Below are 16,072 nucleotides of genomic sequence, written 5' to 3' on the forward strand. Positions count from 1 at the left end.
ACAAAACTACCCTGTAAAAATATTTAACTGAAGAAAAAAATTTTAACAAGTATTTTGGATGAAATGTTATTTTTTAAGTTCAGTGTATAACATAGATAAACAATAAATTGGCCCTGGCTGGTTTGCTTAGTGGATAGAGTGTCAGCCCTGCATGTGGACATCCTGGGTTGGATTCCCCATCAGGGCACACAAGAGAAGTGACCATCTGCTTCTCACCTCCTCCCTCTCCACCTTCTCTCACTCTTTTTCCCTCCTGCAGTCAGTGGCTTGAGCATCCACCCGGGCACTGAGGATAGCTCGGTTGATTCCAGAATCAGCCCCAAACAGGGGTTGCCAGGTGGATCCCCATACAGGCATATGCACGAGTCTCTCACTATCTCCCCTCCTCTCACTTAAAAAAACAACTAAACAATAAATTATGTGTTAGTTTGTTAGGTGTTTTATTATTCTTCTGTTTTCAGATATTGTTATTGTATTGGTTATTGCTTATGTGGAACATATGTATAAATAATGTTATATAATACTAATTATTTCTGATATAGTACATATATTATAAATTAAAATTTGTTTGCATGACATAGTTCCTTAACATATAAGGGTTAATTTGAGATGTAAAACACAAGATATTCTTAGACACGTCAACAATTTTTCCAAAATTTTATGTGAATTGAAGAAAGAAGTAAATGAAGTGGAAATAGAAATTGATTATTTAAACCAGGTATATATTTTGTTAAATGTTTCTATTATACGTATTAATATATAAGTGTAATGGTATGTTACTTGACAGTCTTAGAAGAGCTATTCCTGAAGAGCCTAAATGTGTACAAAGGCTTGTGATAATTTGTTTGCCTCAGATTGCCTTTGGAGCCAAATGCAGGTATTGAGTATATCCAGCTCTGGATTTTGAGGACTGGTTTAACTTTCTTTGGGGGTTGAGGAAGATGGTGATAAAAGAAAAAGATATAAGAATAATAGGAATTTAAAGGCATTGAAAGAGCTACAAATGTTCTACAAAAAGAAAAAGAAAGTAAACGGTTTAAAAAAATCTTAAAAATTTATGATATAGAGTTTTTATAGAGCTATGCTAGAACTAATGTAGCCTTTAAGATTGATGGTATATGATATTTTCTTGAATACATTTTTAGAGTCATCTGTTGAAATGTGCCTTTCCTTGACAGGTATGAGAACCCATTAAAGTCCAAAATTTTCCAAATTTTGAGAAAATTTTAATAGCTAATTTTCTAACTTTTCTGAAAATTGTATTAAAGGTGGCATATTTGTGATTGATACATATGAGGTTCCAGATAGCAGTAATATAATTTTAGTAATGTTAAAAAAGTGAACTTGACTTTCTTTGAAGTATATGGTAATTGTGTCTCAATGTAGGGAATCAATGTCTACTTTGTTTCTGACTGTTGTTTTTTGAAAAAGAAGGTAGAAGTTCATTGAAATCTAGGCTTCCTAATGGAGTTTTAAGAAAAAGTGAAAGGAGTAGAATTCATTATTGTTAATTTTACTTTGTTTTAATAACTTTCACTGAACAGTATCTAATACTACCAAAATATAAATCTTGTGATTTTATATTAAAATTTTTTACTTATTAAGATAAAGTATATGTTCCTTTATAGTTTTTCAGGTAATTATTTTGTTTTGGTTTATTTTTTTTTTTTAGCAAATTGCAAGACTTTATGAAACTAAGAATCTTTCAGAAACTCTGGAAGAAAAAGCTAAAAATATAGAAAAAAGAAAGGAATTGAAAGAAAGGTATAAGTAAACTTTAAAATGTGATTTTGTGTGACTATTCTGCATCTAACAATTATATTCTATATTCTGTCCCAACCCATTAATATTTATACAATATTTATATACATATTTTTGTGCAGGCTATTTATTAATTTCCTATGAAAAATATTAATTTATACCTTTAAGTATTATGGACTAATTTTAAAATTTGCTTGTTATTTAGTAAGACCAAGGATAATTTGTAGAGAGAAATAGGGTAGCAGCAGCATATTCAATGTTCTGTAACCTATCAGTAGTGTACTTCATCCAGTTTTTCAGGATGAGTCACCAGTAGGAACAATGGTGGGAGCTGCAATGTACTTACCTTTTTATCACCCTGTCACCAGCTTGACCATCTTCCTTTGCCACAGAGAGTGAAGATGAGCCAAAAGTGCTACTGAATTGTGGCATCATGTGTTTCTTGTCATTTATCCTAATGGTGATAAAATAAATATCAGTGTTGGAGGCATTTAAAAAAAAGATTGATTTTGTCTTATTATTGTGTGATGGAAAAATAGGTGTATTACTGTTTCTGATAAACTTTTTAGTTTTTTCTTCTGCCTATACCTTTTTTTCATTCTTCTTAAATTCCTCTCCTCAGGCTCCATTACTCTTTTCCTGATTTTTGATACAAGTTAATTTTCCTAATCCCACTTTCTTGGATCTATTACTTTGATTCTCCCACACCCTTGTCTCACATTTATGGTCATGTAGTTTTAATTTTGTAACCAAATTGATTAGGAAAGTAAGTTTTAAAAAAGAAAAAAATAGGTAAATGCACAGAATTTTGCATTGTAGATTATTTTTTTAAATTGATTTCAGCGAGAGAGGAAGGAAGAGAGAGAGATAGGAACATCGAGCTGTTCCTGTATGTGCCCTGATCATGGATTGAACCAGCAACTCCTGAGCTTCTGGATGATGCTCTAACCAATTGAGCTATCTGGCCAGGGAAATACATTTTTTTTAACTTTTTTTTAAGTGAGAGAAGCAGAGATAGATTTCCGCAGGTAACCCAAGTGGGATCCATCTGGCAGCTCTTGTCTGGGGCTGATGCTCGAATCAGCCAAGCTATCCTGAGCACCTGAGGCTGATGCTTGGACCAACTGAACTATCCTCAGCACCCAAAGGCCAATGCTCAAACCAACTGAGCCACCGGCTGTGAGAAGGGAAGAGAGAAAAAAGGGGAAGAGAGAGGGGAAGAGAAGCAGATGGTCATTTCTCATGTGTGCCTTGATTGGGGATCAAACCTGAGATGTCCACAAGCCAGGCCACACTCTATCCACTGAGCAACCCCGCCAGGGCCAAATTTTTAATATCATAAAAATTTTCTATATTGAGAGGAACTTATGTAGCTATTTAGTCATTTTTTACTTAATATAAATTTTGATAGTTATCAAATAATATAATTATTTAAATTACTTAATCACTTAATTAAAATTATTCCTTAACTTCAGAAAAACTGAGTTAAATTCTTTTAGTAAATAACTTATAAGACTTATCTATGTCCTATTGCTTTAATAGTTTCTATATTTATGCTAAATTGTTTCAAAATAATTTTTTTTAAAGTTTGAAGTATTCTGAAATCCTAGTTGTAGATAAAGTTTTAGTTTAAAATATTTTTGTCATGTTTAAAAAGTCTTTAAATATGATTATGTTTTAAATATGAAGTGTGGTACATACTGAGAAGAGCACTGGACTTAATCAGAAAAGGCGTGTTTTAGCTGTGATGCTAGTAAGTAAATCAGTAATATTAGGTAGATCTGTTAAATTATCTAGAACTCAGTTTTTTTGTGTGTGAAATACGGAGTTTTAATTATATAGTATCTAAATACCTCCTCTCACTTTAATATATGTTATTGTCTTAAATTTTTTATTGAATTTATTGGGATAACTGGTTAATAAAATTATATAGGTTTCTGGTATACAATTCTATAGTACATATCTATATAGTGTATTGTGTGTTCACCACCAAAAGTCAAGTCTTCTTTCAATATACGTTAATTTCTTATTTCACTAATATTTAATGTAATTTATTCTTCTCCTTAGAAATTTTGAAAAAGATGAACATGTACTTATATTGAATAAATCCTCTCAGAAAAGTCAATTATTTCTTTCAAGCAAATCTCAGAAATTAGTCATACCAATAAATATTCTATCTTCAGAACCAAGACTTATAGGTACAGTATCTGTTTACCTTCAGAAACTTAGTTTTCTTTTCAAATACCTAGAAAAAGATATGGAGAGAAGCAATTTTAGTCATCATTTGGTGTAACCAAGAACAAACAATACTAGGGACCTACAGACTCAGAAAAGTACCACTTTGATTGATTTTCTGAGAGCAAACAAGATATGCCTTTTATACTTAACTTTTTTCTTTGAAAGAGAAATCACTCAAATTTTAATAAGTGTTGTGATCTAGTTGCATGGCTATCAAAGGAGGATGAATAATTATATATTTTTCATTTGAGAAGTTACATTATCAATATATATGATTAAAAGTGGGTAGCAGGCCCTGGCCGGTTGGCTCAGTGGTAGAGCATCGGCCTGTCGTGCAGAAGTCCTGGGTTCGATTCCCGGCCAGGGCACACAGGAGAAGCACCAATCTGCTTCTTCACCTCTCCCCCTCTCCTTCCTCTCTGTCTCTCTCTTCCCCTCCCGCAGCCAAGGCTCCATTGGAGCAAAGATGGCCCGGGCGCTGGGGATGGGTTCTTGGCCTCTGCCCCAGGCGCTAGAGTGGCTCTGGTCGCAACAGAGCGATGCCCCGGAGGGGCAGAGCATCGCCCCCTGGTGGGCAGAGCGTAGCCCCTGGTGGGCGTGCCGGGTGGATCCCGGTCGGGCGCATGTGGGAGTCTGTCTGACTGTCTCGCCCCTTTTCCAGCTTCAGAAAAATACAAAAAAAAGAAAAAAGTGGGTAGCAGATTTGTGTTAATGATATTTATAACTTAGTCTCTGGGATATTTGAATCATGATTCATTTAATAATCTGCAGATTAGATTAACTATATTGTATCAGATTGACTACATTGCTGTTTTTGCCCCGGGTCATTAATATTGCAACTCTGTCTTTGGTTCCCCATTATAAAGATGTAGTGTTTTTTTTTCTTCTTCTTTTTTTCTTTTTTTTGCATTTTTCCGAAGCTGGAAACGGGGAGGCAGACAGACTCCCGCATGCGCCCAACCAGGATCCACCCAGCATGCCCACCAAGGGGCGATGCTCTGCCCCTCTGGGGCGTCGCTCTGTTGCATCCAGAGCCATTCTAGCACCTGAGGCAGAGGCCACAGAGCCATCCTCAGTGCCCAGGCCATCTTTGCTCCAATGGAGCCTTGGCTGCGGGAGGGGAAGAGAGAGACAGAGAGGAAGGAGAGGGGGAGGGGTGGAGAAGCAGAGGGCGCTTCTCCTGTGTGCCCTGGCTGGGAATCGAACCCGGGACTCCTGCACGCCAGGCCGACGCTCCACCACTGAGCTAACCAGCCAGGGCCATGTGACTTGATTTTTTAAATTACAAGCTTAGGTTAAATGTTGGGTATGGTATTTGATTCTATCCCTGGAATTGATTTGTACAATTTAATATCTTAGATAAAAAAGAAGATAGTTCTGTTAAGCAGTCAAAGCTTGCCAATGTTGACTCCAAACAAAAAGAAAACAATATACAGGTAGGTTGTTTTAAATAGTATAAATTAAGTATTTCCTTGCATTAAATGAGATAATGAATGTATTGTATTTAGGACATGCTCTGTGTGTGGTGTGTGTGTCTGTCTGTATATATATATATAATATATTAAATTGGCCATTAGTACAACATTAGGGCCTAAAACAACTTAGTATGCAGCATGAGCATATACTGTAGCCTTCTCATGTACTCCTAAAAATAGCAGAAAAGATATTTAAACATAGTAAGCCCTACACCCAGTAGACCAAAAACTTTGAGATATTTTGAAGATAGTAAACAGGATTGAATTGAAGAGGGAAACTGTGGTTTAGGACTGGCATAGAAGAATACTGTTGTAGAAGTTTTAGGTCTGAGAGCACTGAATAGGGTAATTTATTGGGTTACTTTAGTGGACATTAGTTTAGTTAACATCTGTTCATCTCATAATCCTGCCTTTGGACAGGCAACAACGAGATGGCTATCTCCAAGTAGAAGCAGTGAATATAGGAGGTTGGGTTAGAGAGAGATGATACTCGGGTGGTTCTTGGTTCCCATGAAAAACAAAGAGCATACAACCCAGAAAGGTAGGAAGACTCATACTGACTGATATCAAAATGTTTATAATGTTTATTTATTTACTTTTGTTATTGAGATAATTCACATATCATAAAATTCACCATTTTTTTAAGTGTGTGGGGGCGGGGATAGAGAGACAGATTCCCACATGTGTCCTGACCAGGATCCACCTGGCAACCTCCTCATCTGGGGCTGATGCTCAAACAAACTGAGTTATTCTCCGTACCCAGGTCTGACGCTCAAACCAATCAAGCCACTGGCTGTGATAAGAGGAGAGGGAGGGGGAAAGAAGCATATAGTCGCTTCTCATGTGTGTCCTGACTGGAGATCAAACCTAGGATGTCCACACACCAGGCCATGCTCTATCCACTGAGCCTACGGGCCAGGGCTAAAATTCACCATTTTAAAGAGTATGATTATGGTTTTTAGTATATTCACAAGGTAGTGTAACCATCACCACTGTCTAATTCCAAAACATTTTCATCATTCCCGGACACTTTAAAACATCATGAAAATGCAGTGATTATAACTGTGGAATAAGAAAAGACAAACTTATTAGTAGACTACCTCAAAATAAAAAACTTCTCTATGACAAAAGATACTAACAAAGTTAAAAGACAGTGGTAGAATGGGCAGGGGATTGATATCCAGAATGTATAATATGTAAAGAAACACATAATAATTCTTAAAAATTAATAAAAATGGGCCAAAGATAAGGTAGTTTACAGAAAAGGAAAGATAAAGGGTCACTAAACATAACAAGATGATGCTCTCATTAGTACAGGAAAATGCAGATTAAACCAGTGAGATACCTGTTTTCACCTTTCAGTTTTCAGACATCAAAACATTTGCTGGCCCTGGCCTGGTGGCTCAATGGGTAAAGCGTCCTCCCAGCAGGCTGAGGTCACAAGTTTAAAATCTTTTTTTCTTTAATTTTTCTTTTATTAATTTTTTAGAGAGGAGAGAGAGTGAGAGGGAGAGAAGGTGAAGGGAGGAGCAGGAAGCATCAACTCCCATATGTGCCTTGACCAGGCAAGCCCAGGGTTTTGAACTGGCGACCTCAGCGTTCCAGGTCGACGCTTTATCCATTGCGCCACCACAGGTCAGGCCTGAGGTCACAAGTCTGATCCCTGTCAGGGCAGGTACAAGAAGCAGTCAATGAGTACACACTAATTGGAACAACTAAGTAAAATGAGTTGACACTTCTTCTCTCTCAAATCAATGGGAAAATTAAAAGAAAATAATTTGCTGTTAGTGTGGTCAGTGATACTAATGGGAGTATAATTTGGTATGACTACTTTGGAGGACTGATTCACAGTACTAATTAAAAATAAAAATGCACATACTCAGTAGTGTCACTTCTTGGCATTTACTGTAAACAAATATCATACTTAAGATACTTGTACAAATACCTGTACTAGGAGGCATATGCAAACATGTATATACCATGTTTTCCTGAAAATAAGACAATGTCTTATATTAATTTTTGCTCCTAAAGATGCGCTAGGTCTATTTTCAGGGGATGTCTTATTTTTCCATGAACAAGAATTCACGTTTATTGTTGGACAAAAATCAACATTTATTAATATTCTGTAGTCATGTCATCACAAACATCAGCATAACCAGCCAAACTCTGAATTCCATCGAGAATTTCTTGTGACTCTATTTCCATGTACAACAATCTACCCTGTTTCCCCAAAGATAAGACAGTGTCTTATATTAATTTTTGCTCCTAAAGACACGCTAGGTCTATTTTCAGGGGAGGCCTTATATTTATATTTGTAAGCTTGAAAAAAATTGCACTAGGTCTTATTTTTGGGAGATGTCTTATTTTCAGGGAAACAGGGTAGTTTAAAGCAGTGGTTTTCCTATGTTCAATTTGAAAGGTGGTAGAGGTTAAGGAGACATAGAAATCAGGTAATCAATGGTAAAAGATTTATTTGATTAGCCATGAGTATGGGATAAAATATTGAAAAGTTTACCTTAAATGTAGAAATACAACCATGCATAGTTACTATCCTTGTCAAAAACATCAAATTCCTTTAGGGTTAAATCTTTTTTGTTTCTCAGTATTTCATTTAATGTTTTATATGTAGCGGTTTTAGTTATTATTTGTAGTTGTTAATGATAATGATGGTGACAATGCTCTTGAGAACTCTGAGTATTGATGGCAAGCCAAAAATTTTTGTTTTATATAGCCAATTCTAATGCTTAACTTCTTTTCCTCAGGCATTTAATGACTCTGCTATGAATTACCATTCAGAATGTTCAAATATTACTAGTTCACAGGCTATTAAAAGTTCACAGAATTTTATACAGTTCAGGTAACTTTTAAAAATAACAAAATGCTTTAATTTCTGAAATTTATCAACTCAGCAAATAATATAAAAATTATATTTATTGTATTTTAGATTGTTAACCCCACAGAAACAGGTACCATTCCATCCATGGGTTGAAAAAGGAGATTCAGGTATTTGCTTTTTGGGTTTTTCCTAAGAACTGGGAGTAACAAATTATATCAAGTTTTTATACTACTTTAATAAATTATTTAGATTGTTTGCATTGTTGATTAGCTGACCATGCATGCCTGTTTTTTAAATACATGTTTCTTTAAATATAAAACAAATACATTTCATTGTAGAAAATTTGGGAAACAAAGAAAAACATAAAAGATACAAAAATACCACTACCCAGACTTAACCAACTCTATACTGGTGTATAGTTTTTACTTTTTTCCTATGTGTGTGTATTTTTGTTTTTACATTTTTCTGGCAAATTTGAAGCATGCTATGTATATCATTTTACGTCCTTTTCCTACTTGATATACGAGTGTTGAGGATAATTTTCATGCCATTTAGTAGAATTTATTAGTAATGATTGTGTATATATAATTGTATGGATATGTTATAATTTATTTAATGATTCTCATTTTTAATATTTTGTTTCCAATTTTTTGCTATTAAAATAATGCTACTATATTCTTTTATATAAATCTTCTAACTATCTTACATTATGATCATTGAAAAAAATCATAGGAAGGTCACAGGATATATATGTATGAGTTTTTTATCCTAAAAACAACTAGTTGTTCTAACTTTGATACAGCCTTGAAAATACTGATTCTGTCTCTATTTGTGTGTGTATATACATATATGCATACATGTAAGCGTACATATATTTAATATATCATACACACATATACACATATTTTGGTAACCCAGTATTTAATAATAACTATTCTACTCATAGGTTATATAAAAGTTTTATATAAAAATGTTCACCTGTTCATATCTATAGCATGTGGATTACTGACTTTAATTTTGAAGTTTCAAAAATGGCTCATTCTGGCAGTATAAAAATTCTGTAAATATGCATTGTCAGAATGGTCATATAATATACCATTTCTCCCACTCTCAATATAGGATTCAACCAATATAATATTCATATTTTATGCAGTGGATATTCTTCCTGCTTTCTTTTGGAATAAAGAAATATATCTATCTGCACAGGTGATCCTCTATATACGCCGAGCTGACAAAGTATTAGACAAGAAAGGAATGGCTAATCTCTAGAAACAATACATTGCTAATACACTTATGTGGAGAAATGCACACTGAGCAGATATTGTGAAGCTGCATACCCAGGAAGGCATTTAGTTATCTTAGAAGTAAAAAAGACAGTGTTCAATAATTTACAAGCATATTATTTGAAGAAGTTAATATGGTTAATATAATAAAAGTAAAATGGTAAAACTAATAGTTGTGACTTAAATACAATAGGCAAAACTATAAAGCTTTCAGATAATAAAATAGAAAACTATTAAAGATAGGAAAGGATTAATATTAAATAAAAATTAAGCCTGGCCCCAGGTGCTAAAAATAGCTCAGTTGTAAGTGTGGCCCCAGACGGTGGTTGCTGGGTGGATCCTGGTCAGGGAGCATGTGGGAGTCTGTCTCACTATCTCCCCTCCTCTCACTTTAAAAAAAATAGAATTAAAAAGCCCAATCATGAAAGAAAGATAGATAAATTTGACTATATTAAGATTCAGAATTTCTGTTTATTAACAGGTACATAAAAAGAATGGAAACTAAGTCACCAATTTGATCCGTGGTCTGAGCACATACACAGCTCAACCAATAGATGCATAAATAAGTGGAACAACGAATTGATGTTTTTCTCTCTCTCAAATTAAAAAAAAAATGTTAAAGGCCACTATAAAAAGAATGGAAGGCAAGATAATTTAGAACTGTCAAAAGATTAGTTTCAGACCATGGATAAAGAACTTCTACAAACCAAGAAGAGAAAGACAATTCAGTTAGAAATATGTACAAAATACACAAATAGGCACTTCAAATAGAGAAATTTTTGTGGCAGTAAATCTGAAAAGTTGTTCAGCGAATCAGGAAACAAAAATAAAACCACAATGAGGTATCATTACACATTCACCAAGTTAGCAAAATTATTAGAAATTCTGATAGAATACTAAGTGTTGATGAGAATGTAGGGCAATAGGAACTATCATAACTATTGGAAGGAACTGCCATTTATAAGTGACCATATATTGAGACCACACCTAAATTATAATTGGAGCTAATAATTTTGTCTGGTGAAATTTGGTGATTTTCTAGGGTATCTCAGTATGGTCATTTGCCACAACAAAAATTGCTGGTTTGGAAACTAAACTTTGAAAATAGTTTAACACCTGATAAAATAGAAGACACACAGATCCTATACCTTGTAATTTCATTCTTAGGTATATACCTGGAGAAATACAAGTACATACATGCAAGTATATATGTTAAAGAGTGTTTGTAATATCATTTTTTGTAATAGCCTCAAAGCAGAAACACCTCAAATGCCCATTTGCAGGTAAACAGATAGATATATTGTGTTGTGTTTGGACAATGGAAAATTTTACATCACTAAAAGTAAGCAAACTATGTCTGTGTAACAATACACATGAATCTCACAAGCATATACTAAACAAGGCAAGATAAAGAGTATATATATTATTATTGTTATCATGTAACTCTTTAAAACAGGAAAAGTAAACTATATTGCTTAAATGATATATACATATAAAACAAATCAAGGAAATGATTATTACAGAAGTCAGGAAAGTCGTTACATCCAAAGAGGAGGATTTGAGGAAAGTAAGTCCTATAGGAGTACTTATAATTCTGTTTCTTACCTGGGTGATGGGTACATGTGTTCTCTTTATAATTTTGTCTATTAAACTGTTCATCTAGGTCTTATTCTCTTATCTTTATGGGTTGGGTTGTATTATATGAAATTGACATTTTTGTGGGTCAAAAACAGTTAAATATTGGCTATTTCAAATGGTCTGACTAACATGTTTTATTTATAATTAAATTGTAAAGAGAAAAAATAGTTTGTTTTTATATAACAAACAGATGCTGAGTGTGGAGATAAAGGGACAGTAAGAGAATTGAAAGAATCAAAATGTGCTTCACAAGTAAGTCAAATGTTTGGTTTCTCAGTTTCTCAGCAAAACATTATAATTTTAAATATTCTGATTTAGTATAATGAAGATTAATTTAGTAATCAAGTTGTTGTGGTATTATGGAATCTATTTCTTACAGGAGTTTTAGATTAAAAACTTAAGCTACAAAAATTTTACATGAAAATACACAGGCCCTGACCAGTTGGCTCAGTGGATAGAGTGTCGGCCCAGCATGCGGATGGTCCCGGGTTTGATTTTCAGTCAGGGCACACAGGAGAAAGGCTTATCTGCTTCTCCACCCCTCCCCCTCTCGCTTCTCTCTCTCTCTCTCTCTCTTCCTCTCTTCCCCTCCTGCAGCCATGGCTCAATTGGAGCAGGTTGGCCCCAGATGCTGAGGATGACTCCAGTGCGTCTGCCTTGGGCTCTAAGAATAGCTCAGTTGCAAGCATGGTCCCAGATGGGCAGAGTATCACCCCATAGGGAGCTTGCCACGTGTATTCCTGTCAGGGCAAATGTGGGAATCTGTCTGTCTGCCTCCTCTCCTCTCACTGGATAAAAAAGTAAAAAGAAAAGGAAAAATATACAGAAAGAGTTGTCATTAATAATTAACTACATATATTGATACCACAACTAAATCATAACTGAAGAAAACAATTTTGTTTGTTAAGATTGAATGATTTACCAAGGCAATTTAAGATTAGTGGTTACTGCAAAAATATCTTCAGATTATTTTTTAATGTGGACAGTGTATACTAACTTCACCATCCTAGAATTTAAAACGAGAAATAAATTGGTAGTTAACAAAATAGTTATGGGAAAGTAAGTATGTTGCGATAACGGTATGGTGCCATTTGGGGTACTGGAAATATTGTGAAGAACACTGTAAAGTATGTGATTGTTTAACCACTAAGCTGTAAACCAGAAGCCAATACATAATTAAAAAATAAGAAAAGAATATACCCCCCCAAGAAACAACATAGTAGTATTTTGCTATAAAGAAATATAGGGGCCCTGGCCGGTTGGCTCAGTGGTAGAGCATCGGCCTGGCGTGCGGGGGACCCGGGTTCGATTCCCGGCCAGGGCACATAGGAGAAGTGCCCATTTGCTTCTCCACCCCCCCTCCTTCCTCTCTGTCTCTCTCTTCCCCTCCCGCAGCCAAGGCTCCATTGGAGCAAAGATGGCCCGGGCACTGGGGATGGCTCCTTGGCCTCTGCCCCAGGTGCTCGAGTGGCTCTGGTCGCGGCAGAGCATCGCCCCCTGGTGGGCAGAGCGTTGCCCCTGGTGGGCGTGCCGGGTGGATCCTGGTCGGGCGCATGCGGGAGTCTGTCTGTCTCTCCCCGTTTCCAGCTTCAGAAAAATACAAAAAAAAAAAAAAAAAAGAAATATAGGTAAAAAGCACATTTGAATTTTTTTGATGGGATAACCCAAATTATTTCTGTAATGGGATTTGGTATAGCAAAGGTATTTTAGAAATCACATTGCTAACATACAAAATGATGTAAATGAAAACTAGTCCTTCAAGTTCTTAGTCTTGGCCAAGAAAACAGTATGATGAATTTATAAGGAAAAAAAAAAAGAATGCAAAGAACATAACCAATGAGAGCAAGATTGCTTAGAAATAAATTGCTTCTCCCTTTCAAGGAGGTATCATACAATTTGTGACCCAGAGTATGATATGGAAATTTTAAAAGAAAAATCATTCCTAACCATTTTTTTTTCTGGTTATCATTTACTTTCTCAGGTAGGAGTAGGAGAGGTGGAACTGGGAAGAAAAATTGGAAAATTAAAAGCTTTTTCTGATTTTTGGACAGCTATCTTTTGGTGTCACTTTCACCAACTATTCATAATTTACTTATTTAGCCTAAGAAATAATATCACATATTAACATGATATTTTTCCACCTCACACATTTTTAAATATGTAAGTTTATTAATGCAATAAGATTCATTTTTATAGTGTTTGTTATTTTGACTTTGCAGGTTACATATGGAGAACATTTTGGGAAGGCAGTAGATAATGATGAAGTAAAAGAAAGGGTTGAGAATCTTTCACGAACTCCTGAAATGCCTTCATTTTTAAGAATTTCGGAAGCTGTGAAAACACCTGACTCTTTGGAGAAATCACTGTTCCTTAAAACCCCCCCCTCATTAGAAAGGTAAGAATATAATTAAAGAATCTACATACTGAGTTATATAAATAATTGATAAGAGTAATAAAATGTGTAGTACCTTTAAAAAGTTTTTATTATGGAATATCCTATTTATATACAAGAGATAAACACTAGTATACACTAGTATAATAAACCCATGTACCTCTCACCCTGTTTGAACAATTAATCAATTATAACATTCTGCCATTCTTGTTTTATATCCTCTTCCCCATTTTCCTCGCCACATCAAGCATATATCCTGAGTACTTATCTGGTAGAATAGTTTATATATTTAAGATTTTCCAAAGAATAAGAAAGCCTATGGAAAAATTTTAAATGCCAAGCTAAAAAGCTACTATCCCATGTGATAGATTGTGAACGTCATTGAATAATGTTCCAGCACTCATTTTTCCTTACATTGTAGTGTCTAAAGCAAGAATTGCTTTTCTGTTAAAACTTCAATAGACATAAATATCTCTAAAATGGTTAATTTTGGAAACCACAGATTTGTAATTTGCAGCCAAGAAAGTAATGCTCCATTTTGACCTTTTTGTTCAGTTCACATCCTTCCTTAACTGAACCCTGAGATTTCTCTAAAACATATGGAAACAGATTTCACTTAATCAGGAATCTCTCACGCATGTTCTATTGCTTTTAATTGCTAATTAGAGTTTTATATATATGAATATAATGCTGTCGACTCAACCATAGCATGTTCAGGCCCTGGCCGGTTTGCTTAGTGGTAGAGCATCAGCCTAGCGTGTGGATGTCCCAGGTTTGATTCCCAGTCAGGGCACACAGGAGATGGTGCCCATCAGCTTCTCCACCCCTCCCCCTCTTCTCTCTCTCCATCTCCCTCTCCTTCTCCCCCTTCCCCTGCAGTCATGGCTTGACTGGAGAGAGTTGGGCCAAGGTGCTGAGGATGGGTCTATGGCCTTCCCCTCAGGTGCTAAGAAGAGTTTGGTTGCTGAGTAATGGAGCAATGCCTTAGATGGGCAGAGCATCATCCCCTAGTGGGCTTGCCAGGTGGATCCTGTTCAGGGCACATGCAGGAGTCTGTCTCTGCCTCCCCTCCTCTCACTGAATATTAAAACAACAAAAAAAAAACCATAGCATGTTCAAAATGTTGAATGCATAATCAACCCAGGAAGGCTGAAAGGATATGGCAATATATGCTAAAACCTCTTTTTATGATGAGAAAACTCATCTAAAGTTCAGTGACTCATTAATGGTTATGGAGGTAGTTATAGAAGTTATCTTGAGACTTCTATCATACTTAATAAACAATAGCACTATAAGAATTTGTAAATATTTCTCATTTAAGATTCACAACTTCATGAGATTTAAGTACTTATTCTTATCGATGAAAAAACAATTACAAATGGTACAACTCATTAGTGTTAGAGTTGAGATTCATACCCAGTTTTGCCTCCAGAATCCATGCTTTTAACCACTGTGTTATGTATTGTCTAATTATTTTTCCCAAATCATTTTATGTTTAACTTCCATATGCAACAATCTGTAATGACTGGCTTCTTCTTAAGACTTAAACAAGACCTAGGCCCTGGCCGGTTGGCTCAGTGGTAGAGTGTTGGCCTGAAGTGTGGATGTCCCGGATTCGATTCCTGGTCAGGGGACACAGGAGAAGTTTCTCCCTCTTCCCCCTCAGCCTTCTCTCTCTATCTATCTCTCTCTTCTCTTCCCACAGTCATGGCTCTGTTGAAGCAAGCTGGCTCTGGGCACTGAGGATGTCTCCATGGCCTCATCTCAGGTGCTAAAGTAGCTCAGTTGCCGAGCAACAGAACAAAGGCTCCAGATGATCAGAGCATTGCCCCATAGGGTGCTTCCCAGGTGGATCCCAGTCAGGGCACATGCAGCAGTCTGTCTCTCTGCCTCCTGGCTTCTCACTTAAGAAAAAAAAGAAAAAGACTAAACAAAACCTATAGAATCAGGATTAAGAGTCTGGACTTTAAATTTGTATTGCTGCATTCAAATCCTAGCTCTGGCACTTACATCCTGTTTAACCTTTCTGTGCATAAAAATCCTTGTCTGGCCTGACTGGTCGTGCACAGTGGATAGAGCGTCGACCTGGGATGCTGAGGTCCCACGTTCAAAACCCCAAGGTTGCTGGCTTGAGCATAGGCTCATCTGGCTTGAGCACAGGCTTACTGGTTTGAGTATGGGGTCCCATAGTTGTTGGCTTGAGCCCAGGGTCACTGGCTTGAGCAAGTGTTCACTGGCTTGGTTGGAGCCTCCTGGTTAAGGCACATGTGAGAAGCAATAAATGAACAACTAAGTGCCACAACTACGAGTTGAAGCCTCTCATCTCTCTGCCTTCTCTGCCCCTCCTCTCTCTTGCTTAAAAAAAAAAAATCCTCTTCTGAAACAAGTAAATCGGAAAAAGCTAAGAACTATATGATTTCACACATAGGTGGATATAGAACTGAGACTT

General features: G+C 35.9%; 1 protein-coding gene and 1 non-coding gene across 4 annotated transcripts in view; both read left to right on the plus strand.

The window, feature by feature from the left end:
- Positions 1-16,072, plus strand: part of C6H14orf39 (chromosome 6 C14orf39 homolog) — a 44,149-nt gene that overhangs the window by 16,104 nt on the left and 11,973 nt on the right. For all 3 annotated transcript variants that reach the window (XM_066341740.1, XM_066341742.1, XM_066341741.1), the window contains exons 8-15: positions 598-718; positions 1,673-1,764; positions 3,829-3,959; positions 5,359-5,435; positions 8,237-8,331; positions 8,419-8,477; positions 11,422-11,483; positions 13,451-13,626. In XM_066341740.1, the coding sequence (XP_066197837.1) occupies positions 598-718; positions 1,673-1,764; positions 3,829-3,959; positions 5,359-5,435; positions 8,237-8,331; positions 8,419-8,477; positions 11,422-11,483; positions 13,451-13,626 (813 nt within the window). The remainder of the gene's footprint in view (positions 1-597; positions 719-1,672; positions 1,765-3,828; positions 3,960-5,358; positions 5,436-8,236; positions 8,332-8,418; positions 8,478-11,421; positions 11,484-13,450; positions 13,627-16,072) is intronic.
- TRNAD-GUC (transfer RNA aspartic acid (anticodon GUC)) lies at positions 4,292-4,367 on the plus strand. Its single transcript has one exon. It is a non-coding gene; the product is annotated as a tRNA-Asp (tRNA).

This window comes from Saccopteryx leptura, chromosome 6 (genome assembly GCF_036850995.1).
Source record: "Saccopteryx leptura isolate mSacLep1 chromosome 6, mSacLep1_pri_phased_curated, whole genome shotgun sequence".
Taxonomy (NCBI): domain Eukaryota; kingdom Metazoa; phylum Chordata; class Mammalia; order Chiroptera; family Emballonuridae; genus Saccopteryx; species Saccopteryx leptura.